The 27,887-nt window shown below is 44.7% G+C and overlaps 1 protein-coding gene across 2 annotated transcripts in view; it reads right to left on the bottom strand.

Annotated features, from left to right (window-relative positions):
* Positions 1–27,887, bottom strand: part of cep112 (centrosomal protein 112) — a 211,250-nt gene that overhangs the window by 134,953 nt on the left and 48,410 nt on the right. For both annotated transcript variants that reach the window (XM_036941515.1, XM_036941516.1), the window contains exons 13-17: positions 20,913–21,067; positions 20,514–20,643; positions 18,203–18,295; positions 17,890–17,949; positions 16,362–16,441 (exon numbers count right to left, since the gene is read on the bottom strand). In XM_036941515.1, coding sequence (XP_036797410.1) covers positions 16,362–16,441; positions 17,890–17,949; positions 18,203–18,295; positions 20,514–20,643; positions 20,913–21,067 — 518 coding nt within the window. The remainder of the gene's footprint in view (positions 1–16,361; positions 16,442–17,889; positions 17,950–18,202; positions 18,296–20,513; positions 20,644–20,912; positions 21,068–27,887) is intronic.

The following is a 27,887-nucleotide window of genomic DNA, read 5'->3' as shown; positions in this document are numbered from 1 at the left end:
ACAGAAAAGGAGAAACATTATTTCTTCCCTCACCACTGCCTTCCTAATTTACCGCACCACCAGACAGTAAGATAATAATAACAACAACAACGGGGGAAAAGGAGGCAACAAAAAAAGAAAGAAAATAGTAAAAGAAGACATTTTTTCCTCCTCTTTATAGCGTTCCTCTGTCTCTTTGTAATTTTGGTCTCTCTCATGTCGGACATCAAAGATGGCAGAAATGGTTTTTCCCCCGCCGTTGTGTACTCTGTAATTATTAATCAGGCAGGCAATATGACTGGCTACAGGGTGCTGTGCAAAGCAGCCAGACACAAAAGGATGTGAAGTCAAGTCGCGCTGAAAAGATGGGAGGAAAAGAGAGAGGTAAACACTGAGAAGGAAAGGATGTGACAGAAATAGCAGGATTAACTTCTTCAAAACTTTCAAATAAAGAGGAAGACAGAAGTTGGGTGTGTTGTGAGCATGAGAAGAGTGTTGTCACTCCGAGCCTGTTTGTTTGTGTGACTGTGTGCGTATGAAAGTGTGCGTGTGTGTGTGTAATAAGCATGTATTTAACACTTGACATTTGTATATAGATGAACGCATGAGGTCATCTGAGGAAGTGAGTGTGACCATATATGTGTGTATGTGTGTGTGTGTGTGTGTGTGTGTGTGTGCATGATGACCGTGTGTGTGTGTGCCTAAATATGTATCTGGGAGTGTGTGAGACAGGGAGCAGCAGTCAGTCAGTCACCATCAATCACAGAGAAAGGGGTGAGATGAGAGGGCAGAGAGAAGATGGAGGGAGGCCTTGCGGAGAGAAGGAGAAGGAGGAGAAGAAAGAGGCGGATGCCAGCTCCTCGGTGGCCCACGGCTTTAAATGGCTTCTGGTCAGAGAAGTGGAAGGAGGGAGGAATCAAATTAGAGATGTGCCATCCTCTCATCCCGCCATCTTAAAGGGATAAAAAGAGGGGAAAAGAGAGGGAGAGGAAGAGGAAGAGTGTGAGTGTCTTAAGGATGACAGGGCTTCCTCCTAGCCGCATGCCAGACAGAAGGCTCCAGGGCTCCCGTCTTTTTCCAGACCTCTGAAACCACGACGCCTTGCCTCACACACACCCATACAAGTGCACATACACACATACTGTATGCCTCACACACACCCATACACATGCACACATACTGTATGCCTCACACACACCCGTACACATACACACATACTGTATGCCTCACACACACCCATGCACGTGCACATACACACATAATGTATGCCTCACACACACCCATACACGTGCACATACACACATACTGTATGCCTCACACACACCCATACACGTGCACATACACACATACTGTATGCCTCACACACACCCATCCATGTGCACATACATACTGTATGCCTCACACACACCCATACACATGCACACATACTGTATGCCTCACACACCCATACACGTGCACATACACACATACTGTATGCCTCACACACACCCATCCATGTGCACATACATACTGTATGCCTCACACACACCCATACACGTGCACATACACACATACTGTATGCCTCACACACACCCATCCATGTGCACATACATACTGTATGCCTCACACACACCCATACACGTGCACATACACACATACTGTATGCCTCACACACACCCATACACGTGCACATACACACATACTGTATGCCTCACACACACCCATCCATGTGCACATACATACTGTATGCCTCACACACACCCATACACATGCACACATACTGTATGCCTCACACACCCATACACGTGCACATACACACATACTGTATGCCTCACACACACACACCCATACACGTGCACATACTGTATGCATCACACACACCCATACACGTGCACATACACACATACTGTATGCCTCACACACACCCATACACGGGCACATACACACATACTGTATGCATCACATGCACCCATACACGGGCACATACACACATACTGTATACATCACATACATGGGCACATACACACATACTGTATACATCACATACATGGGCACATACACACATACTGTATGCATCACATGCACCCATACACGGGCACATACACACATACTGTATGCATCACATACATGGGCACATACACACATACTGTATGCATCACATACATGGGCACATACACACATACTGTATGCCTCACACACACCCATACACGGGCACATACACACATACTGTATGCATCACATACACGGGCACATACACACATACTGTATGCATCACACACACCCATACACGTGCACATACACACATACTGTATGCATCACATACACCCATACACGGGCACATACACACATACTGTATACATCACATACACCCACACATGTGCACATACACACATACTGTATGCATCACATACACCCACACACGTGCACATACACACATACTGTATGCCTCACACACACCCATACACGTGCACATACACACATACTGTATGCATCACACACACCCATACACACATACTGTATACATCACACACACCCATACACATACACACATACTGTATGCATCACATACACGTGCTCACACACAATGTCTCCCCTCAAGCACACACCCTCCGTTACAGAGCCCTCCACCTTCATCATGGGACACAGCCAGTCAGGATAAACCAGTTACCATCCTTCTATTGAGGTTTGTCTTCTACTACTATGAAGCTGATTGAGAAAGAGAAGTCCTTTGTGATTACTGAAGAATGGTAGTATAGCATGCTGTCCAGGCCAACTCAATCAATGAGTTGTTCTGTACTTTAATCATCATGTGTGCACAGAATGTCCTCAATGTAATGTACTGCATGTTGTTGGAGTGTCTGACTGCAGGGTAGACACACACACACACACACAAACATGTGGAATCTGTATATGGACACATCTGGTCTGGTCCAGCATATGCCAGGCAGTGTGTGTGTGTGCGTGCGTGTGTCTGAGCTCATGCAAACAGAATGATAACGAATCCACAGACACATCAAAGGCCCACCCTGAAAAAAGAGGGAGCATATAAAAGAGAGAAAATGCTAAACTGAAATATTCAACACCCTCAGAAGAAAAAATAAAACAGCATATTTGTTCATTCCTTTCCCAAGAGAGAGAGAGATGGCAGTCGGAGAAGACCATCAAGCTTGGAGGCTTCAGAACTGACATGCAAATATGCCGAGCTATGAGACCAGAGAGAGAGAGAATACATAGGAACTCATCTTGTGGTCCAAAAATCTGTCTGAGCTTTAAGAGAGAAAGAGAGGAGAAATGAGAACTGCAAGAGACCAGTAACTGACTATCTGAGAGGCCTGTATGCAGACAGCAGAGCAGGAGGGTAATGGTGATGGTGTGTGTGGATTAAGATACAGGCCTGTTGTTGGGCAGATCAGGCTAAAGGCCTGTGTGATATAGAGTTTGCCACTCCACCTCAGCCTCAGTGATAACTGTGAATAAAGGTGTGCCACAGAGATGACTTCCAACTCCCATTCTGTTTATTATGTATAAAAACAACTGTACAAGCCACAGTCCCAACTAGTCAATGGCCACTAGGGAACAAGATAACTTGCTTCATTGCAGCGCCTATAGAAAGAGGAGGCGGCTATTGAGATGCCTGTAACAGTCACTGGGGACCGCATGTAAATAGTTGCAGATGCAGCTATGGAGGAGCAGAGGGAGGAATAGCGGAGGGAGGAACAGCAGTGGGAGGAACAGCTGTGGGAGGAACAGCAGTGGGAGGAAGTGCATAAAGGGGGATCCAGAGAGGAAAGCAGAGGTATTCCATATCTGGAGGGGATTCTCCCATCTCTGCTATGCATTTATACCACTTTGGATTCATACATCATTCATGAAGTTGCCATAGTATGCAAAATCATCCATGCACTAAACCCACGTGTACAGATATTTACATAACGACATTACTCGGCAAAACTATTGTAATGAATGGCTAACAGCCCTGAAGGAACCATATATATCTTTTTTTACTGTTGAACCTTTATTTATACAGTGTAGTCTCATTGAAATAAACTCTCTGTACCAAGTCTAGAACCAATAGGACCCTTAACAGGTTCTACCCCCAAGACATAAGACTGCTAAATAGTTAACCAATAACTACCTGGACTATCTGCACTGACCCTTTCTGACTAATCACATATGCTGCTGTTACTGTTTATTATCTATCCTGTTGCCTAGTCCCTTATCCCTACCTATATGTACATACACTGTACAGTGGGCTCCAAAAATACTGGCACCCCTGACTGGCAATGCACAAACAATACTTTAAAAAATACACTGCTCCAAAAAAATAAAGGGAACACTAAAATAACACATCCTAGATCTGAATGAATTAAATAGTTTATTTACATAGTTGAATGTGCTGACAACAAAATAACACAAAAATGATCAATGGAAATCAAATGTATCAACCCATGGAGGTCTGGATTTGGAGTCACACTCAAAATTAAAGTGGAAAACCACACTACAGGCTGATCCAACTTTGATGTAAAGTCCTTAAAACAAGTCAAAATGAGGCTAAGTAGTGTGTGTGGCCTCCATGTGCCTGTATGACCTCCCTACAACACCTGGGCATGCTCCTGATGAGGTGGCGGATGGTCTCCTGAGGGATCTACTCCCAGACCTGGACTAAAGCATCCGCCAACTCCTGGACAGTCTGTGGTGCAACGTGGCGTTGGTGGATGGAGCGAGACATGATGTCCCAGATGTGCTCAATTGGATTCAGGTCTGGGGAACGGGCGGGCCAGTCCATAGCATCAATGCCTTCCTCTTGCAGGAACTGCTGACACACTCCAGCCACATGAGGTCTAGCATTGTCTTGCATTAGGAGGAACCCAGGGCCAACCGCACCAGCATATGGTCTCACAAGGGGTCTGAGGATCTCATCTCGGTACCTAATGGCAGTCAGGCTACCTCTGGCGAGCACATGGAGGGCTGTGGAAACGCGTTCTCTGGAGTGATGAATCACGCTTCACCATCAGGCAGTCCGACGGATAAATCTGGGTTTGGCGGATGCCAGGAGAACACCACCTGCCCGAATGCATAGTGTCAATTGTAAAGGTTGGTGGAGGAGGAATAATGGTCTGAGGCTGTTTTTCATGGGTCGGGCTAGGTCCCTTAGTTCCAGTGAAGGGAAATCTAAACGCTACAGCATACAATGACATTCTAGATGATTCTGTGCTTCCAACCTTGTGGCAACAGTTCCAGTGAAGGGAAGGTCCTTTCCTGTTTCAGCATGACAATGCCCCTGTCGTGTCTTTGGCTATGCCGGATTAAGTGATATGACATGCTATTCTATAAAATCCTTTCTCCGTAATTAATATTACCTGATTGAGCTAATCATGTAAATGTAATTAACTAGAGAGTCGGGGCACCACAAAATAATATTTATAGAGCTATTATCTTCCGAATAAACTCTTAAAGACTTAGTCATATTTTACATCAATAGCAGTCAATATTAATCGTCACTTTAATTCAGTCTCATCTGAAAGTTGTAAATTCTTGGTTATCTTCACGAACCCTGGCTAAAAAGTTGAATCAGCAATACAAAATTGGGTTTAATTATGTATTTACTAAATACCTAACTAATCACACAGAATTACATATACAAAGAATGAATCATACCTTGAATACAAATTACGTCATAAAGGAAAATGTCCCTAGAGGGCGGAAAAGATATGACAGCTGGTTACACAAAAGAAAATGGGCTGGGTTTGAGTGAAAGAGCGGGAAGACTGAGGAACAAAAGGGAGAAGCTGTGCTATCGTAAACACAGTATCTTATGCTTTCTAAATTACCGCCCATTTGGAAAAGGAAAACGCAATAAATATTTACTCTGAGCTGCGCTTCGGTAGGTTGGTGGTAGATGGAAGGCCGTGTTGCCAAACCGAGTCCTTTGAAGAATGTCTCTGGTGGTCAACTGGATACATTGTAGTAACGTTGTTGTGTGGTATACGGGATACTCTGTCTGTTCCTTCCTAACCCACGTTTGCAGCTGCTGTTGCTAACTCAATGGCTAGCAGGTATCACTTCTGTAGTGAATACGAGTTCAAAGTTCATACCATTCGCAACCAAAGCTCACGCTGAGGTTGGCTTCGTTCTGTAGTTATTATCTGAACCATTCTGACATCGGACAGTCGTATTCACATCCTCGGAACAGGAGGTTACATTTTTGTCAAGGGCTTATATAGTGGAGGGAGAAAATGGGTGTGTTTCATAGTTTACAACCTATGTCTCTTCACATGGGCGGGCCACTGAGTCAGGCCTAATTCATTCATGAAAACCCAATTCTCACATTTTAGAAGCTAAAATCCCACGAATAATTTAATATTCAAACATTTAAATTTAACAACAATTCCATGTGAATCCGATAATTCTGATGTGTAGACTTTCCACTGTAGAGTTTATGTCATCCTATCATTGATGAGAATGTATCAGATGACAACCGAACTGACATCATATTCATTAAGTACCACCACATATGTTCAATTGGTCGGATTACCAGAATATAGTTCATTTCCCCCCACCTTCTGATCTCTATGTTAACCAAGGGGTTTTCTAATGTCACATCAGTAGGGTAGAGAGGAAAAAGGGGGAAAGAGGTATTTATGACTGTCATAAACCTACCCCCAGGCCAACGTCATGACACCCCCATACACTAAGCGAGGTCCATACAGAAATGGTTTGCCTAGATCATGCGGAAGAACTTGACTGACCTGCACAGAGCCCTGACCTCAACCCCATCAAACACCTTTTTCAATGAAATGGAAAGCTGCGAGCCAGGACTAATCGCCCAACATCAGTGCCCGACCTCACTAATGCTCTTGTGGCTGAATGTAAGCAAGTCCCCGCAGCAATGTTCCAACATCTATTGGAAATCCTTCCCAGAAGAGTGGAGGCTGTTATAGCAGCAAAGGGGGGACCAACTCCATATTAATGCCCATGATTTTGGAATGAGATTTTCGACGAGCAGATGTCCACATACTTTTGGCCATGTAGTGTATGCACAACCTTGGGAAAGGTTCTCCCTGCAGAAGTCAACCCACTGGCTGGTGGCCCAACTACCCCTCTCACACCCTAGCACCACTGACTCATTCTGGGGAGATCAACTCCATATTAATTCCCATGATTTTGGAATGAGACGTTCAACAAGCAGGTATCCACATCCGTTTGGTCATGTAGTGCATCTACCTCCATTACCTAGTACCCCTGTACATCGACTCTGTACAGGTACCCCGTGTATATAGCCAAGTTATCATTACTTATTGTGTATTTATTCCTTGGGTTATTATCTTTCTATAATGTTTCTCTCTGCATTGTTGGGAAGGGCCCATAAGTAAGCATTTTGCTGTTAGTCTCCACCTGTTGTTTACCAAGCATTTGATTTGAAAAGAGACAATCTTACACTGAATACCTCTCTTACTTTGTGACTGATTTAGTTAACCTGAATGTAGTAGGCCTTTCCACAGATGGAATCACATCCCAATCAGGCACTCAACATATCTAAACAGTTGATCAGGTCCCACTGGTTCCTTAAACCTTTGTTCTGGTGTAAAGTATTGAGCTGTGGTAACAACCCTCTTTCAACCTAGGCCAGTCTATATGGCCACCAGGGGACTTCCACTATTGAGTCACGTAGAGCTTTCCATTACCCAAGATCCATTTCACAGATCCACCCTTTCCATCCCCACCTTCCCTGGACCCCTCCATCCAGCAGCCCCCCTCAGCCCCATCACCCCCAGCCAAGGAGAAGACCAGATTCTTAAGATAGATGGAAATGCTAGGGTGGAGGCACTGAGGCAGGGTGTGTTGTTTCTCTCCTTTCATTAGCATTTAGTTGATGTTATTGTTGATGTTCCACTGCCATTAGGAGCTCATTGTTGTGGAGGCAGCTCATCTGGAGAGCAGGCTGCCTATGTATCTCTCCTCCTCTCCCAATTCTCTGTCCGCAGCACATCCCTCCATCTCTATGCTAATGATCTGAACGGCACTGGGATGAAAGAAGAGATAGAAAACAGGTTTTCTTCTCTGCTTTGTAGTTCTTTATGTTGTTGCTATAGCGACGCAGACGTAGAAATCTAACTGATGCAGCCATGCTCATTTGCATGGCGGGATAGAGGTTTTCCTTGTCTTCTTTATTTTGGGAGGGTTCAGAGGAGTGTAGATCACACCTTCCTTTTACAAACAACTCTCCTGATCCCAAACAAACTAAATACCTGCTGCCGCTGTCCCGCGTTTACGCAGAAAGTAAAGTGTTTATGCAGAAACACTAACGGAAGCACAAACACAGAGACACACGTCGGAATACTTTAGTCGGATCCACAATGAAACATGGTGTGATAAAAAAGGACCCAAACACACACATATCCATGTTTGCACAGTGCATACAATCTACAAAGATGCCAGCCTGTCTAAGGTATAAACCCAAGCGCCTGTTGGGCATGTCGAGAGGTTTAAACTTGTTTAATTTCATCTCTCATCCTCCCATCTCCTCTATCAGCCACTGAACACACATAAACACACACACACCTGCGTGCAGTCCTGCTGTGGCTTTGAAGTTCTCCTGGATCATCTTTGAAGGCCTTCACTGTTGCCACGGCAGCAAGTAGGTAGCAGACATCACATCAGACTCTCATTGTGTGTGTGTGTGTGTGTGTGTGTGTATATGTGTGTGTGTGTGTGTCAAATAAAATTTTCTAATATAATCAAATGTTATTCATCACATGCTTGGTAAACAACAGGTGTAGACTTAACAGTGAAATGCTTCCTTACGGGCCCTTCACAACAATGCAGAGAGAAAGAAAATAGAGAAATAATAGAAAATAAAAGTAATAATAAAAATACAATGAGTAATGGTAACATGGCTAAATACATGGGGTACCAGTACAGAGTCAATGTGCAGCGCACAAGGTAATTGAGGTAGATATTTATTTTATTTAACCTTTATTTAACTAGGCAAGTCAGTTTAGAACAAATTCTAAAGTTAAATAGTTAACCAATAGCCACCCGGACTAACTATTTAGCAGTCTAATGGCTTGGGGGTAGAAGCTTCTCAGGGTCCTGTTGGTTCCAGACTTGGTGCATCGGTACCGCTTTCCGTGCGGTAGCAAAGAGAACAGTCTATGACGTGGGTGGCTGGAGTCTGACAATTTTTGGGGCCTTTCTCTGACACCGCCTAGTATAGAGGTCCTGGATAGCAGGGGGCTTGGCCCCACTAATGTACTTGGCCGTACAGCTGCTCTCAATGGTGCAGCTGTGCAACTTTGAGGATCTGAGGGCCACTGCTAAATCTTTCCAGTGCGTGCGTGCGTACGAATGCATCTGTGTGTGTGCAGGGCGTTCCTTCTCACCCTACCAGACTGAGTTCTTAATTAATTAGCTCAGAGCTCTGATGCGACACTCACTATTTCTAACTGTTTAACACTAACGAGAGACCGGCCCGCTTGTCACCGAGCAGAGTGATAATTTATGCGTCCAGATTTACGTCTGCTGCCTCATCAAATGCGTCCTCTCTCACATCCACTCACGTGTCTGGGACACCAGTGACAGATGATAGGAGAATGTATTCATTCTGTCAAGCGAATCTGCATTAAAATGCGCCTTTATCACCGTCTAGTCTTCACAGGGAATATTTGTCCTTGGAACTGAGCGATATGAATAATGTTATCGATTCAGATCTCAGTGGAATGTAAAGGATTGAGAAATCAATGGGTTTTTACCTGACAATAGCCTCAATGCATTTCCTGCCTAATAACCACATCAAACTCACATGTCAGGTGTAGAACTCACATTAAAATCATAGAAACACACATTCCTCACATTTTCAAGATTACAGTTTCACATCCGGCCGTGATTGGAAGTCCCATAGAGCAGCGCACAATTGGCCCAGTGTCGTCCAGGTTTGGCCGGGGTAGGCTGTCATTGTAAATAAGAATTTGTTCTAAACTGACTTGCCTAGTTAAATAAATAAATAAATATCTACCTCAATTACCTCGTGCGCTGCACATTGACTCTGTACTGGTACCCCATGTATTTAGCCATGTTATGTTATGACTTTTATTTTCTATTATTTCTCTATTTTCTTTCTCTCTGCATTGTTGTGAAGGGCCCGTAAGGAAGCATTTCACTGTTAAGTCTACACCTGTTGTTTACCAAGCATGTGACAGTAGGACTGTTACGGAGACTGTACTACTTCCACACCGGCGGTCACGAGTCATGACAGCAGTCAAATTCCATGTGACAGTTTAGTCACGGTAATTAAGCTCCTCCAAGCTCTGATGCTGCTGATGGTCATTAGTAGCCTGCAAAACGTACTAACTGCCTGGTACTCAGCACACTATTGTCCCACTCTGACATCAATGCAAATGTAATCGAAAATCTAATCAAATACTTCATGACAGACCATGAGCTCATGTTGCGTAAACATTTCTATAGGCTATGCAATTGCGTGAGAAAACAGAGTGATGGCCTCTATTAAAAAGAGGAGGATCTCAACAGCTTTCTAGAGGCTAGGCCTACTATACAGCAGTATAGCCTACCTAGCTGGCAGGAAAATGAACCACTTGAAAAGGGTCCTCCATTCGCTATTTAAGTGCATAGAAGACATGTATTTTTTCTGCTGCCCCTGTTTTGAGACAGGCACATGATAATGGTCCATTCTAAATCAAAATAAATTGCATACATATATTGTTTAGTATATGAATGATATATTATCACTGGTGAATGATACCCAACTTAAGGCAAGGAACAGCGAATGCTTTTTTTGCGACTTTTTCAAATCATAGTCGCATACCTCATGTAGCCTAGCCCATAGGCCTATATGTTTTAATAAGGTCAGTATCATACCTCATGTAGCCTAGCCCATAGGTCTATAAGTTTTAATAAGGTCAGTATCACACCTCATGTAGCCCAGCCCATAGGTCTATAAGTTTTAATAAGGTCAGTATCATACCTCATGTAGCCCAGCCCATAGGTCTATAAGTTTTAATAAGGTCAGTATCATACCTCATGTAGCCCAGCCCATAGGTCTATAAGTTTTAATAAGGTCAGTATCACACCTCATGTAGCCCAGCCCATAGGTCTATAAGTTTTAATAAGGTCAGTATCATACCTCATGTAGCCTAGCCCATAGGTCTATAAGTTTTAATAAGGTCAGTATCATACCTCATGTAGCCTAGCCCATAGGTCTATACGTTTTAATAAGGTCAGTATCATACCTCATGTAGCCTAGCCCATAGGTCTATAAGTTTTAATAAGGTCAGTATCATACCTCATGTAGCCTAGCCCATAGGTCTATACGTTTTAATAAGGTCAGTATCATACCTCATGTAGCCTAGCCCATAGGTCTATAAGTTTTAATAAGGTCAGTATCATACCTCATGTAGCCTAGCCCATAGGTCTATACGTTTTAATAAGGTCAGTATCATACCTCATGTAGCCTAGCCCATAGGTCTATAAGTTTTAATAAGGTCAGTATCATACCTCATGTAGCCTAGCCCATAGGTCTATAAGTTTTAATAAGGTCAGTATCATACCTCATATAGCCTAGCCCATAGGTCTATAAGTTTTGATGAGGTTTGTGTCACAACTAAAGTGGCCAAATAACTTCTTAAAATTAAGCACATTCATCCGCATTAGAATGGGTGTAGAGCCGCTGCGTGAGTTTCAAGTTTGGGGAAGATATTTTTCAACATAGAAATTCACCAGAATTACATGCATAATCGCATTTGTGGTTTTCCTGCTAGTGGAATATTTGCGCTTATAGCCTACTGCCGTGTGCACATTGCTGCGCTTATGATGTGAAAAAATAGCCAAATAGTTTATCAACATTTTTGCTAAATGTTCTCATCTGTTGCCTCAGTGGTTGTATTAATTTGGGATTTATCGCATCCCACAACAGTCCCAGACTATGTTTGGAATATTTATTTCTGGCACAGAGTACAATAGGTCAACTTTTGTACTATGGGGGATAGTAGATTGACATAGGCTAGTGCTTTTGCTGTTCGTTAGGCCTACTCATCTTGTGGGCTGATGAAAAATAAATGTGGACAGTTTTTCTAATATCTTTAATATGCACATCGGAATTGAATAAGGACGTGCACAGTTGCGTTCACCGATGTGTCTGTCTTCACTTGTAGCCTGTGAGAAAGACCCAATCACATAATGTGCATTGGCTAATAAGAATTGAGCTATCTGAGAGAGCCATGTGAGTGAGAGGTGCTTGGAGCACGCAGCCGGGAGAAGGGAATTATAATTACTATATTCAGCCCAAGGGCCGCAAAAGGCATGGATTTTTTTTAGGGGGGACACAAAGGGGATGCTCCAGGAAATTCAAGGCATTATTAAGTACTCAAATTGTGAATGAGAGACTGATGAAGTGTGTACAGACTGCGCAAAAAAAACTAGGCAGAGCTCAAGCTTTTCATGAGATTTTTTCAAATCATCATTAGAGTCGCATCACGTAGCCTTAGAATGCATTAAAAATCAAAACATATAGCCCAACATTTGTATCACAACTAAAGTTATATAAATAATTCTAAATGAAGCATATAGGAGTACCAGTTTCTTTGTTAACAGCTCAACACAAAATAGATGCATGTGCGCACCCTCTCGAATCATTTGGATAAAATATCCTATGTTCAATTGTATTCTTCATACTATAAAATAATATAGAATAATTCCAAGGAATTCTAAGCAAATTTTGTCTGCTAAATGAACTAGTGTAGCCCACAGCCATATTGCATAGTCAGATCAGGACTTAACATAATAGAGTATCCTATTGTGTTCTTCTAAACTAGACTACATTTTATTCATATCATGCTTCTTTAGACCTGTCTAAAATATTTAATGGCTTTATTGTGAAGGTGTAGGCTATATTACATGGATATCTTATACTTTTTTTAAAACGTAGATGTTCCAAAGATCTGCATCAGTGGCTTGTAGGCTATGTGTGGAAGTCAGAAGATGCTAAATGTGTTTATGTTAATTAACGGTCAATTACCGGGAGGCCGGCAGTTATTTGCTTGACAATCACCGGCTGAAAAAATGTCATGACGGCCACAGCCCTAGTTGAGAGTAGAGTACGGTAAACAGGCTTGACTGGATCTCATTAGGAGACTGGGGCAGAGGTTAGGGCTGAGACTTGGTCTGCGGCAGGGCTGTGTTCCGGGGCCATTAGGAGACTGGGACAGAGGTTAGGGCTGAGACTTGGTCTGGGGCAGGGCTGTGTTCCGGGGCCATTAGGAGACTGGGGCAGAGGTTAGGGCTGAGACTTGGTCTGGGGCAGGGCTGTGTTCCGGGGCCATTAGGAGACTGGGGCAGAGGTTAGGGCTGAGACTTGGTCTGGGGCAGGGCTGTGTTCCGGGGCCATTAGGAGACTGGGACAGAGGTTAGGGCTGACACTTGGTCTGGGGCAGGGCTGTGTTCTGGGGCCATTAGGAGACTGGGGCAGAGGTTAGGGCTGAGACTTGGTCTGGGGCAGGGCTGTGTTCCGGGCCATTAGGAGACTGGGGGGCAGAGGTTAGGGCTGAGACTTGGTCTGGGGCAGGGCTGTGTTCCGGGGCCATTAAGAGACTGGGGGGCAGAGGTTAGGGCTGAGACTTGGTCTGGGGCAGGGCTGTGTTCCGGGGCCATTAGGCGACTGGGGGGCAGAGGTTAGGGCTGAGACTTGGTCTGGGGCAGGGCTGTGTTCCGGGGCCATTAGGAGACTGGGGCAGAGGTTAGGGCTGAGACTTGGTCTGGGGCAGGGCTGTGTTCCGGGGCCATTAGGAGACTGGGGGGCTGAGGTTAAGGTTGAGACTTGGTCTGGGGCAGGGCTGTGTTCCGGGGCCATTAGGAAACTGGGGGGCGGAGGTTAGGGCTGAGACTTGGTCTGGGGCAGGGCTGTGTTCCGGGGCCATTAGGAGACTGGGGGGCTGAGGTTAAGGCTGAGACTTGGTCTGGGGCAGGGCTGTGTTCTGGGGCCATTAGGAGACTGGGGGGCTGAGGTTAGGGCTGAGACCTGGTCTGGGGCAGGGCTGTGTTCCGGGGCCATTAGGAGACTGGGGGGCTGAGGTTAGGGCTGAGACTTGGTCTGGGGCAGGAGCTGAGATTGGGGCTAGAACTGGGACTGGGGCTGCGTTCCGGGCCGTTAGGATTGAGTGAGCTTAGATTGTGTGAGCTTTTAATTGTGCAGAACACATTCTACTTTCATTAGAGGAAGTGTAATCTGTGTATGAGCCAGTAATGAGGTAATGTATGGTATTAATTAGTGTGAGGAATGCATGCAGCATTAGGAGGCCCTGGATTAGACCTGGCCCTGCCTAGCCTGTCAGCTCTGACTGTACTCTACTGTAATGGAACGATAGCCGACTGAGGAAAGGAGAGGAGGAAAGGAGGGAATGCCTGATAGGAGGAGCTCAGTCAGCCAAACATCTGGTGGGAGGGATGGAGAGAGGGAGAAATGTACGAGGAATGGAAAGAGGAAGGGCGGGATGGAGGGAGAGGTGCAGGGGGGATGAGATGGGAGGGGTGCATGGGGATGAGATGTGATTGTAGCTGGAATAATGTAGCAGAGGCCAGTAAAGGAAAAGCCCATATTTGGTTCGACATTATAATATTTTTGACCATTCAAAGATTTTACATCAATGACCAATGGTCTCAAGTAAAATTATTCAGGAAATGAGGCCATGTTAGAGTATTGGGATGTAGCCAAAGCCCTGGCTCCTCCCGTAGCCCCTTGTCACAGATAAGGTCACCTGCTCGTTAACAGACTTGCCAAATATGGGCATACGACGTGATGACTATAAACGATGCAGTATGAAGTGAGGATAGAAAAGTAGCGGTGTGGAATCTCACAGGCTACGGCCAACAGACAAGTAACAAACAAAACCAATGACATCAGAGGTGGGAAGGATCACAGGGTGGGTGACATGTCAGACTGTATAACATGTCAAACGAGGCTGCTGCGGTTCTTACTAATTCCAGACAAAGAAAGGGAGGGAGGGATGGAGAGGGAGGGAGTAAGAGAACAAGAATGAGAGAAAGAGGGGGACGAGAGAACGAGAGAAAACGAAAGAAAGCCTAATTGACATGAAATAGAGTGGCCAGGTATGCCAAGGCGCTCTTCTCTCTCTCTGGCAGGCCTCTTTCTAGTCCTAACCACTTCCATGTCTTCCAGTGCGGCCTCAGTGATCCCGGGTTCAGCCATTAACCCCTGCTAACTACACATCTGGAGGACACACTGGCTGTATCCAAATACCCATACTTGCATCCTAAAATAGTCGGCTGTTTGAGTATGCACATTTCTTTTGTATAATAGTATGCAACATTACAGAAATTGTGAATTTTTGAAAATCAAGTATGCTTTTGTAGGCTACCTATTTAATTTATGGATCAAGCCTTAGCAGTCGTTCTGATCTCGTTCCCAATGATCATTATGTTGCTGTCCAGTTGTTCCCAATTTATCAGTTTCTGTCTTCAGTTCTTTGTAAATAGGATAGATGGGCTATATGGATCTACTACATTATACACAGTATAATAAACATTAAGAACACCTGTGAAACACTTTCAACACCTTGTAGTGTCCATGCCCCAATGAATTGAGGCTGTTCTGAGGCAAAAGAGAGGGGTGCAACGGAATATTAGGAAGGTGTTCTTAATGTTTTGTACACTCAGTGTAGGTAAAATGTGATAGTCTGCCTATAACCAGCCTGAGTAGGCCTATAACTCCATTCCTACTCTATTCCGCATTTAGAGAAATTATCTATTATCAGGCTGGTTGAATTTGGAAAAATACTATTTACTAAACGGTGCGTGCTAAATAGTATGCAGTTTAATACGCTAGTATGGGTATTCGGACACGGCCATTGTAGATCTGAGACAGGAGAGGTGTACAACAATACGGAATTCGGCACTGCCCCACAACTGGGGACGCTACACAGCACAGATTTGAGAACTCTCTATGGAGGTTCCTATGTTTCAGCATGTGTCAGACAGGCAACATATGGAGAGACTAAAAGTGACAACATTTGATATAGCTTCAAATATCCACTGCAGTTTTCAATTACGGCACAAGGGTGAGCTCTGCAAATTATAGCTGTATCCCGGGCCCTGTAACAAGCACTTACCAATGTCTGAGTGCTTAAGCATTTTTCTAAATCAGTGACTTTGGGGGGATTGTATCATTGTATAATTGCATGGATGGAAGCCTGTGTTGGCTCGCTGTGAGACATTTTTCATAAGCTGGAATTGTGGGTTTGTGGGTTGGTGATGTGTGTGAACAAATCCCATGTTTCTGATGTGTTCTGAACCAAACTGAATGGCAAGTCCCCAAGTAGTGATGAAATGAAAGAAGAAAACAGACATTTGATTTACAGTGTTTTGCTACTCACTTCAGTGACTCTTCAAGTTTGGAGATCTTCTTCTTGGTCTCTTCCCTCTCTTTCTCCGCCTCGTTGTGTAGGGCACGCACCTGTGTGATAGAGAGACAGAGACAGAGATAGAGATAGAGATAGATAGATAGAGAGATAGAGAGATAGAGAGAGAGAGAGAGAGTGAGGGGTAGAAACCGAGACAGACACTATGACAGCAGGTCCATCTCTCAGCAAGCACCCCTTTCCATGACCTTATCCACCTGGGCCCTGGGGTTGCCTCTCCCTGACCTCTTATCTCCACCCATCATCAAGCTGCCATCTGGGCACATCTCCTGATAGACGTTTAAGAATGTACAGGCAGACAGATTCTTTCATCAAGTTTACTGGGAGATGGAGAAAGGCTGTGCACTCAAAACATTTGATGTAGCTATTTAACTATTTTTTCAACTAACAACTTACTTCAGTCACATAAAGATTAAACAACAGAAGGTGAAATGGCATTGACCCTCACCATGACCCTGCTAACAGAGACTCAGTAGCTAGCTAGCTTGCAGGTGTATCAGTCCCCCAATGCAGAGGTGCCTGACCTGAAACACACAGCCCTGTTACCCTCCCAGCCCCTCTTTATGACTGACTGCTATGCCCTTCAACATGCAGGCTTTACTTTGAAGATGAACCAGGTGTGTGGACCTGCATCTTAAACCTGATCTTCACCCACCTGACTCTGGCCTGGCCGGACCAACTCATTAGATGGGGGATTTTTTATGACAACACATTGGCTTTGAAGGGAGGCTTGAAAGAGAAAGGGGTCGCTGCCATTGCTGTCTGGCAGCAATTAAGGTCCTTGCTGGATTTAGCTGGGGCGACTGAGCATGGCTCTTCGGACGGACAAGACTTCATCTCCCGTCCCCTATGGCCTTAAATTGGGCAACTTCACGCCACACCCCAGCTCTCCCCCTTACACCCGCAAAAACATCTGCTAAATATGCATTTCATTTGATTTGAACCCCCAACTCCCCTAAATGTCAAACCCTCACTCCTCCAAATGCCCCTCACCTTTCCACTCCACCCTTCCTCCCCACAGCCACTGAGCCCTGTGGACCCTGTGACCAGCAGTAGTCTGACCTGTTAATCACAGCATTGAGTTTACAGGCAGGACATAACATATCAAAGGGAAGGGTAGAAGGGGATCTAGCCAGGACCATGTGGGTCCCAGGCTTTTATCTCTCCCATTGAACCACAGTCAGTCTGGAAAGGCAGGTAGAATGTAATTATGATCTGGCTTTAGGTTTCACAGAGTTGACTTTAGGCATGGTAGGCCTACATAGTTATGTAGAGTAAGACTCAGAGGAAAGGACGCTCCTCATTAAGACAAAGTGAGACAGTCTGCCTTTGTTTATTTTGAGCCTATACACTAAATAAGAGGTCAGCCATATATCTCAATTTGATATGAGAGTATTGTATTGACACAAATATTGATTATTGATTTGACATGAGGGTAACTACATTGATTTGATGCGCGGGTAACTATTGATAGAGATTGTACCTTTTTCTCACAGTGGTGCTGCAGATCTGCTTTCTCTTGTTGAAGTTTATTCTCTGTGTCCTGGAAAACACAAGTCAGGAAGTCTGAAACATTCATACAGAACTACAAAGAAGCACAACAAGTTATTTTTATGTGAGATGTGTTTTTCCCATTATTCACATTCAAACAAAACACCCATCTGCTTGAAAATCTATCCAGCAGAGGATATTGAGGGTTATGGGTCTCTGGACACACATCTGTATAGTCTTTTCTACTTCTTCCAGTTGTGGAATGAAGCAGTTCGCACGCGCACGCACACACACACACAGTTTACCCCGAGTTGTTTCAGTCTCCTGTGCTCACTGTCCTGTAGCTGCTGTCTGAGCTGAGCCACTGTCTGTTCCAGGTCCTCAATCACATCAGAGGCCTGAGAGAGAGGGAGAGATGGAGAGAGGGAGAGAAAGAACGAGGCAGGTGGTAAAGTTAAGAGCGTTGGGCCATTAACCGAAAGGTTGCTGGGTTGAATCCCTGAGCCTACAGGTGAAATATCTGTCGATATGCCCTTGAGCAATGCACTTAACCCTAATTGCTCCTGTCGCTCTGGATAAGAGTGTCTGCTAAATGACTAAAAGGTCAAATAGAGAGAGAGAAAGTGAGCGAGGATAACAACATGAGTCTTATCTAACAACCATATGACTCAGCAGCAGGGGGATATAAATGCTGTCAAGGCTTCAGTTGAACATAAGTCATACACAGTATAGCATGAAGATATAGCTAACCATTCTACAACATCTTTGAGAGAGTGTGGAACTGTTCATTTTTATTGTTTATTTCACTTTTGTATATTATCTACTTCACTTGCATTGGCAATGTTAACATATGTACCATGCCAATAAAGCCCCTTGAATTGAATAGCGTGTGCCCAGCTAATAGTTATTTCAGTGGTGTAGCATCAGGTAATGCAGTGGTGTAGCATCAGGTAATGCAGTGGTGTAGCATCAGGCAATGCAGTGGTGTAGCATCAGATAATGCAGTGGTGTAGCATCAGGTAATGCAGTGGTGTAGCATCAGGTAATGCAGCGATGTAGCATCAGGTAATGCAGCGATGTAGCATCAGGTAATGCAGTGGTGTAGCATCAGATAATGCAGTGGTGTAGCATCAGGTAATGCAGTGGTGTAGCATCAGGTAATGCAGCGATGTAGCATCAGGTAATGCAGTGGTGTAGCATCAGGTAATGCAGTGGTGTAGCATCAGGTAATGCAGCGATGTAGCATCAGGTAATGCAGTGGTGTAGCATCAGGTAATGCAGTGGTGTAGCATCAGGTAATGCAGTGGTGTAGCATCAGGTAATGCAGTGGTGTAGCATCAGGTAATGCAGTGGTGTAGCATCAGATAATGCAGTGGTGTAGCATCAGATAATGCAGTGGTGTAGCATCAGGTAATGCAGCGATGTAGCATCAGGTAATGCAGTGGTGTAGCATCAGGTAATGCAGCGATGTAGCATCAGATAATGCAGTGGTGTAGCATCAGGTAATGCAGTGGTGTAGCATCAGGTAATGCAGCGATGTAGCATCAGGTAATGCAGTGGTGTAGCATCAGGTAATGCAGTGGTGTAGCATCAGGTAATGCAGTGGTGTAGCATCAGGCAATGCAGTGGTGTAGCATCAGATAATGCAGTGGTGTAGCATCAGATAATGCAGTGGTGTAGCATCAGGTAATGCAGCGATGTAGCATCAGGTAATGCAGTGGTGTAGCATCAGGTAATGCAGTGGTGTAGCATCAGGTAATGCAGTGGTGTAGCATCAGGTAATGCAGTGGTGTAGCATCAGGTAATGCAGTGGTGTAGCATCAGGTAATGCAGTGGTGTAGCATCAGATAATGCAGTGGTGTAGCATCAGATAATACAGTGGTGTAGCATCAGGTAATGCAGTGGTGTAGCATCAGATAATACAGTGGTGTAGCATCAGATAATACAGTGGTGTAGCATCAGGTAATGCAGTGGTGTAGCATCAGGTAATGCAGTGGTGTAGCATCAGGCAATGCAGTGGTGTAGCATCAGATAATGCAGTGGTGTAGCATCAGATAATGCAGTGGTGTAGCATCAGATAATACAGTGGTGTAGCATCAGATAATACAGTGGTGTAGCATCAGGTAATGCAGTGGTGTAGCATCAGATAATACAGTGGTGTAGCATCAGATAATACAGTGGTGTAGCATCAGGTAATGCAGTGGTGTAGCATCAGATAATACAGTGGTGTAGCATCAGGTAATGCAGTGGTGTAGCATCTAGTTTTTCTATACTAATTTGGTTGGGTACCTTACGCCTCGATCACACCGACAGCGTCATTCCATTTTGGTACACCAGAAGTACATTCATTTCCAATGGAACACTGTGTTGCCTTGCAGCACTGCATTGCAGAGGCCGTCGCGGTGCGTTCTGTGTGATGCATACGTTGGATTTATTGAACGTATGCATCAATTTGTATGCGCAGACGGCTAGACAGAAATGGTAGCAGAATGTGAATGTGGAACTTGTTTTGCACGCACATCCAGATGTTGCTGCGTACCATGTTGCGCAATGATACTGTCGCAGTGCAGTAGTGTTCTACAGTAGTCTAGTCTGCTAGCACATGCCGTTGGCTACCTTAGCAGCGGAGAGTGTGTGTTCCTGTTGGAAGTGGCTGATGTCAGCCTCATGTTTGGTCTGGAGCCTCTGCAGTGTGTCTTCATGTTGCTCACTCTGCTGCTCCTTCTCCCTCAGCAGAGACACCCTCCTGAACAACACAACACAGACATACTCAGTACAGACATACAAACAGTCAGCAACACTCACTACTGTAAGGGCCTACTGCTTGGCTCAAACAGAGGCTGGAGCTGGGGATGAGACTGGGGAACTCTGTGTCAGATTGGGTCGGTAAATTAGTTGGGGGCTGTCTGTGTATTTTGGGGTGAGACTTTTCATTCTTTTCATGTAAGGTTTGGGAAGAGAACAGTGAGTGGGTGGATGGATGTGGGTGACCGAGGTGTGGGGTCTCCTCCTTACTGTCGGTTGGCCTCCTGAAGCTCAGAGCTGATAGAGGCAATGTGGATCTCCAGCTGGCCCTTCTCCTGGGTCACCTTCTGCCTTAGCACGTTACCGTTCTCCACCTCCACTGACAGCTGCTTCACACGCAGCTCCAGCTCCCGCACTGTCTGGTCCTATACAGTGGGAGAGGACCATCAGCATGAGACAGCATGAACATCACTGTCTGCTCCTATACAGTGGGAGAGGACAATCAGCAAGAGACAGCATGAACATCACTGTCTGCTCCTATACAGTGGGAGAGGACCATCAGCACGAGACAGCATGAACATCACTGTCTGCTCCTATACAGTGGGAGAAGACCATCAGCATGAGACGGCATGAACATCACTGTCTGCTCCTATACAGTGGGAGAGGACCATCAGCATGAGACAGCATGAACATCACTGTCTGCTCCTATACAGTGGGAGAGGACCATCAGCATGCACATCACTGTCTGGTCCTATACAGTGGGAGAGGACCATCAGCATGAGACAGCATGAACATCACTGTCTGGTCCTATACAGTGGGAGAGGACCATCAGCATGAGACAGCATGAACATCACTGTCTGCTCCTATACAGTGGGAGAGGACAATCAGCATGAGACAGCATGAACATCACTGTCTGGTCCTATACAGTGGTAGAAGACCATCAGCATGAGACAGCATGAACATCACTGTCTGGTCCTATACAGTGGGAGAGGACCATCAGCATGAGACAGCATGAACATCACTGTCTGCTCCTATACAGTGGGAGAGGACCATCAGCATGAACATCACTGTCTGGTCCTATACAGTGGGAGAGGACCATCAGCATGAGACAGCATGAACATCACTGTCTGCTCCTATACAGTGGGAGAGGACCATCAGCATGAGACAGCATGAACATCACTGTCTGCTCCTATACAGTGGGAGAGGACCATCAGCATGAACATCACTGGCTGCTCCTATACAGTGGGAGAGGACCATCAGCATGAGACAGCATGAACATCACTGTCTGCTCCTATACAGTGGGAGAGGACCATCAGCATGAGACAGCATGAACATCACTGTCTGCTCCTATACAGTGGGAGAGGACAATCAGCATGAGACAGCATGAACATCACTGTCTGCTCCTATACAGTGGGAGAGGACCATCAGCATGAGACAGCATGAACACCACTGTCTGCTCCTATACAGTGGGAGAGGACAATCAGCATGAGACAGCATGAACATCACTGTCTGCTCCTATACAGTGGGAGAGGACCATCAGCATGAACATCACTGTCTGCTCCTATACAGTGGGAGAGGACCATCAGCATGAGAAAGCATGAACATCACTGTCTGCTCCTATACAGTGGGAGAGGACCATCAGCATGATACAGCATGAACATCACTGTCTGGTCCTATACAGTGGGAGAGGACCATCAGCATGAGACAGCATGAACATCACTGTCTGGTCCTATACAGAGGGAGAGGAACATCAGCATGAGAGAGCATGAACATCACTGTCTGCTCCTATACAGTGGGAGAGGACCATCAGCATGAACATCACTGTCTGCTCCTATACAGTGGGAGAGGACCATCAGCATGAACATCACTGGCTGCTCCTATACAGTGGGAGAGGACCATCAGCATGAACATCACTGTCTGGTCCTATACAGTGGGAGAGGACCATCAGCATGAGACAGCATGAACATCACTGTCTTCTCCTATACAGTGGGAGAGGACCATCAGCATGAGACAGCATGAACATCACTGTCTGCTCCTATACAGTGGGAGAGGACCATCAGCATGACATAATATGAACATCACTGTCTGCTCCTATACAGTGGGAGAGGACAATCAGCATGAGACAGCATGAACATCACTGTCTGCTCCTATACAGTGGGAGGGGACCATCAGCATGAGACAGCATGAACACCACTGTCTGCTCCTATACAGTGGGAGAGGACAATCAGCATGAGACAGCATGAACATCACTGTCTGCTCCTATACAGTGGGAGAGGACCATCAGCATGAACATCACTGTCTGCTCCTATACAGTGGGAGAGGACAATCAGCATGAGACAGCATGAACATCACTGTCTGCTCCTATACAGTGGGAGAGGACAATCAGCATGAGACAGCATGAACATCACTGTCTGGTCCTATACAGTGGGAGAGGACCATCAGCATGAGACAGCATGAACATCACCGTCTGCTCCTATACAGTGGGAGAGGACAATCAGCATGAGACAGCATGAACATCACTGTCTGCTCCTATACAGTGGGAGAGGACCATCAGCATGAGACAGCATGAACATCACTGTCTGCTCCTATACAGAGGGAGAGGACAATCAGCATGAGACAGCATGAACATCACTGTCTGCTCCTATACAGTGGGAGAGGACCATCAGCATGAGACAGCAAGAACATCACTGTCTGCTCCTATACAGTGGGAGAGGACCATCAGCATGAGACAGCATGAACATCACTGTCTGCTCCTATACAGTGGGAGAGGACCATCAGCATGAGACAGCATGAACATCACTGTCTGCTCCTATACAGTGGGAGAGGACCATCAGCATGATACAGCATGAACATCACTGTCTGGTCCTATACAGTGGGAGAGGACCATCAGCATGAGACAGCATGAACATCATTGACCACCATCAAGATGAACAATTCTGTCACAGATGCGCCATCTTAATAGGACCCTGCTTCTCACAGCAGGAAAATAATCCTGCAATTATTATGTGGATTATAATTAATGGACATTTTTGTGATACATTTTTCATTAGGGCAAATCAAGGCTGACATTTTTAAGTGGAAATCAGAAACGTTAGAAGCCTTTTAAACCTTGAATACACTACAATTTGCATTTCCTGCTGAGTAGGAAAATTCTCTGCAACAACAGTGATCAAATTAAGATAGCAGACCAGTACAACTCTATTTCACCCTACTGTTCTACAGCATGAGTGGCTCATCAATCCAAACCCATTTACCAGTATCAGAAGAGGCTGGTGAGAGGAGCCATAGGAGGACGGGCTCATTGTAAAGATTGGAATAGAATACATGGAATGGTGTCAAACATATGGAAATCACGTTTGACTTTGTTCCATTGATTCCATTCTAGTCATTACAATGAGCCCGTCCACCTGAAGCTCCTCCCACCAGCCTTCTCTGGCCTGAAGCCCACTATCCCAGCACCACACCACAGTTTACCCAACTGAACTCATGCTCAATTCTACAGTCAGCCTGAACCGACTGTGTTTCTCAGCAACAAGATTCTCCAACTCTCAGCTAAGCAGACATCAAAGTCCTCAGTGCACCAGGGATAGATCCTATCAGGTGGGACTGTTTTAAAAGACACATCTGATGAATCTGTAGGCTCTTCGTTCCCTCTGCAAAGTCTCAAAGAGAAAGTTAAAGAAATAGACTTCAAAAAGTCAACTGTTCCGCCTGCCTATGAAAACATCTTCTCTCTTGTTCCCAAAAGCGTTTTTCTCTCTCCCCAAGCTGCTGTTTCTTTCGCTTTCACCTGCTCTGCCTAGTTCTGCCTCCTCACAATACGAGTTTAAAGGGCACACAGAAGTTGAGCTCATTGCTCTTGGCCTACGTAATCCCACCAAATCCTCTAATCCCATTCTTCATAAACCAGACAACCGCTCCAGATTACCAATCATACAGACACCCTCATTCTAAACTCAATCGAGGGTGATCAAACAAAGTCCAGGGGCGTGTTCATTAGGATACATCATAGCAAAACATTTTGCATAGGAAAACAAATGTCCATGTAGTCCCACCCTGTTTTCTTCTGTTTGGTGATTAATGACCGTGACCCAGCTGATTGTGACTGCCCAGCTAGCACATAACGTTCTGAGAACCATTTGTTTCTTAGAGCTTGGTGAGAGTGTGGTGGTCCTATGGTTGTTTTGCATACAACCATCCCACAATGTTCTGGGAATGGTGCAGGATAGCTGCGCCTTGAGGTCGGACGCCGAGCAGTTACCTAACAGGCAGTGACGCAACCAGTCAACATGCTCTCGACGGTGCAGTTGTATATCTTTGAGGATCTGAGGACCCATGGCAAAAAATGTTCAGTCTACTGAGGGGGAATAGGCGTTGGTTATTACTGCATTGTCGGAACTAGAAGCACAAGCATTTCACTACACTCGCATTAACATCTGCTAACCATGTGTATGTGACAAATAAAATTTGATTTGATTGGTCTTCTGTGGATCTGTTGGGGCGGTATGCAAATTGGAGTGGGTCTAGGGTTTCTGGAATAATGGTGTTGATGTGAGCCATGACCAGCCTTTCAAAACACTTCATAGCTACAGATGTGAGTGCTACGGGGTAGTAGTCATTTAGGCAGGTTACCTTGGCGTTCTTGGGCACAGGGACTATTGTGGTCTGCTTGAAACGTAGGTATTACAGACTCGGTCAGGGAAAATGTCAGTGAAGACACTTGCCAGCATGCTCGGAGTACACGCCCTGGTAATTCATCTGGCCCAGCGGCCTTGTGAATGTTGACCTGAATGTTGACTTTGAAATGGGGTCTGTTTGAATATACTAAAATGAACAGCTTTGTTAGAGTTTTAAAAAACATGGCATGCTAGCTCTCTTTCCTGGTGGCGCAGTGGACTAATTCTATAGATAGAGATCAGAAGATCATAGGTTTGAATCTCACTGATGCCGTGCCACAATAAAAAATAAATGTATTTGCATGACTAATGCCTAAGAAAATGTTCATGCATCCTTCCTGTGCTTGGAGTTAAACAAGTGAACCCAAACTAAGCTAGTAGTGTTAATAAAAGTCTTACTGAAACTTTCAGTGAAAGTTATTCAAAAACCTCAAAATAACCTAGAATTTCCATTGTCAGAACGTTAATAAAACCTCCCAGGAAAACTTTCAGGAAACCATAGTAAAATGTTATCAGAACCTCAGTATAACAAAAAATGTACGTTCCCAGAATAGGCTACATTTTCACTTCGATTCTCAGAACGTTTAAAAACTTTCCATTTTACCGGTCAGGAAACTGATGGCTTCGTTCCCAGAACCAATGGGAAACCAAAAACACCTAGTCTCTGTGTGACAGTTTGGAATGCAGCGCATTCGCAGGTTGATACATGTGATGACAAAGTGGCTGGATGGGGAGTGTGCAGTCGTCTAACCAATGAGAGCTGACTGAGACAGGAGAGCTCTGTGTGTTTTTGGGACAGAGAGGGACGGCCAGTGCCGTCAGGCCCCGTGAGAGGGGTCCTTTGTAAATTGTCTGCAAGCGGCCAACAAGAGTGCCTTAAGAAAATGAAGGGGGAACGAAGGAGGCCTGAGTCAGGACGTGTGCTGACACTTAACGCCCTGGCATGGGATGAGACGGAGAGGCTGTGTGTGTGTGTGTTTGGCGCACTCCCCTGAGCACCAGGTGTTAGCAGCACGTTACATTACCGGCACTGAACTCCACTAATGGGCTCCTTCAGAGAGACACACAAAGTGACAAGTGTGTAGTGGTGCCCAAAATATTTATCAAAGACAAGTTGCGTAACATAATGTAACAGATTCAATATTCAGTGATGGATGACCTACCAACGCCAGTTAAAGAGGTGGTCTCACTTAAACATATTCCCACATATTACACACCAGCAGAATACTGAAACATATTCCCACATATTACACACCAGCAGAAGACTGAAACATATTCCCACATATTACACACCAGCAGAATACTGAAACATATTCCCACATATTACACACCAGCAGAATACTGAAACACATTCCCACATATTACACACCAGCAGAATACTGAAACATATTACACACCAGCAGAATACTGAAACATATTCCCACATATTACACACCAGTAGAAGACTGAAACATATTCCCACATATTACACACCAGCAGAATACTGAAACATATTCCCACATATTACACACCAGCAGAATACCTAAACATATTCCCACATATTACACACCAGCAGAATACTGAAACATATTCCCACATATTACACACCAGCAGAATACTTAAACATATTCCCACATATTACACACCAGCAGAATACTTAAACATATTCCCACATATTACACACCAGCAGAAGACTTAAACATATTCCCACATATTACACACCAGCAGAATACTGAAACATATTCCCACATATTACACACCAGCAGAATACTGAAACATATTCCCACATATTACACACCAGCAGAATACCTAAACATATTACACACCAGCAGAATACTGAAACATATTCCCACATATTACACACCAGCAGAATACTTAAACATATTCCCACATATTACACACCAGCAGAATACTGAAACATATTCCCACATATTACACACCAGCAGAATACTGAAACATATTCCCACATATTACACACCAGCAGAATACCTAAACATATTCCCACATATTACACACCAGCAGAATACCTAAACATATTACACACCAGCAGAATACTGAAACATATTCCCACATATTACACACCAGCAGAATACCTAAACATATTCCCACATATTACACACCAGCAGAATACTGAAACATATTCCCACATATTACACACCAGCAGAAGACTTAAACATATTCCCACATATTACACACCAGCAGAATACTGAAACATATTCCCACATATTACACACCAGCAGAATACTGAAACATATTCCCACATATTACACACCAGCAGAATACTGAAACATATTCCCACATATTACACACCAGCAGAAGACTTAAACATATTCCCACATATTACACACCAGCAGACTACTGAAACATATTCCCACATATTACACACCAGCAGAATACTTAAACATATTCCCACATATTACACACCAGCAGAATACTGAAACATATTCCCACATATTACACACCAGCAGAATACTGAAACATATTCCCACATATTACACACCAGCAGAATACTGAAACATATTCCCACATATTACACACCAGCAGAATACTGAAACATATTCCCACATATTACACACCAGCAGAATACTGA

Source organism: Oncorhynchus mykiss, chromosome 13, assembly GCF_013265735.2.
Source record: "Oncorhynchus mykiss isolate Arlee chromosome 13, USDA_OmykA_1.1, whole genome shotgun sequence".
NCBI classification, from domain to species: domain Eukaryota; kingdom Metazoa; phylum Chordata; class Actinopteri; order Salmoniformes; family Salmonidae; genus Oncorhynchus; species Oncorhynchus mykiss.
This window is presented reverse-complemented; position numbering and strand designations above follow the sequence as displayed.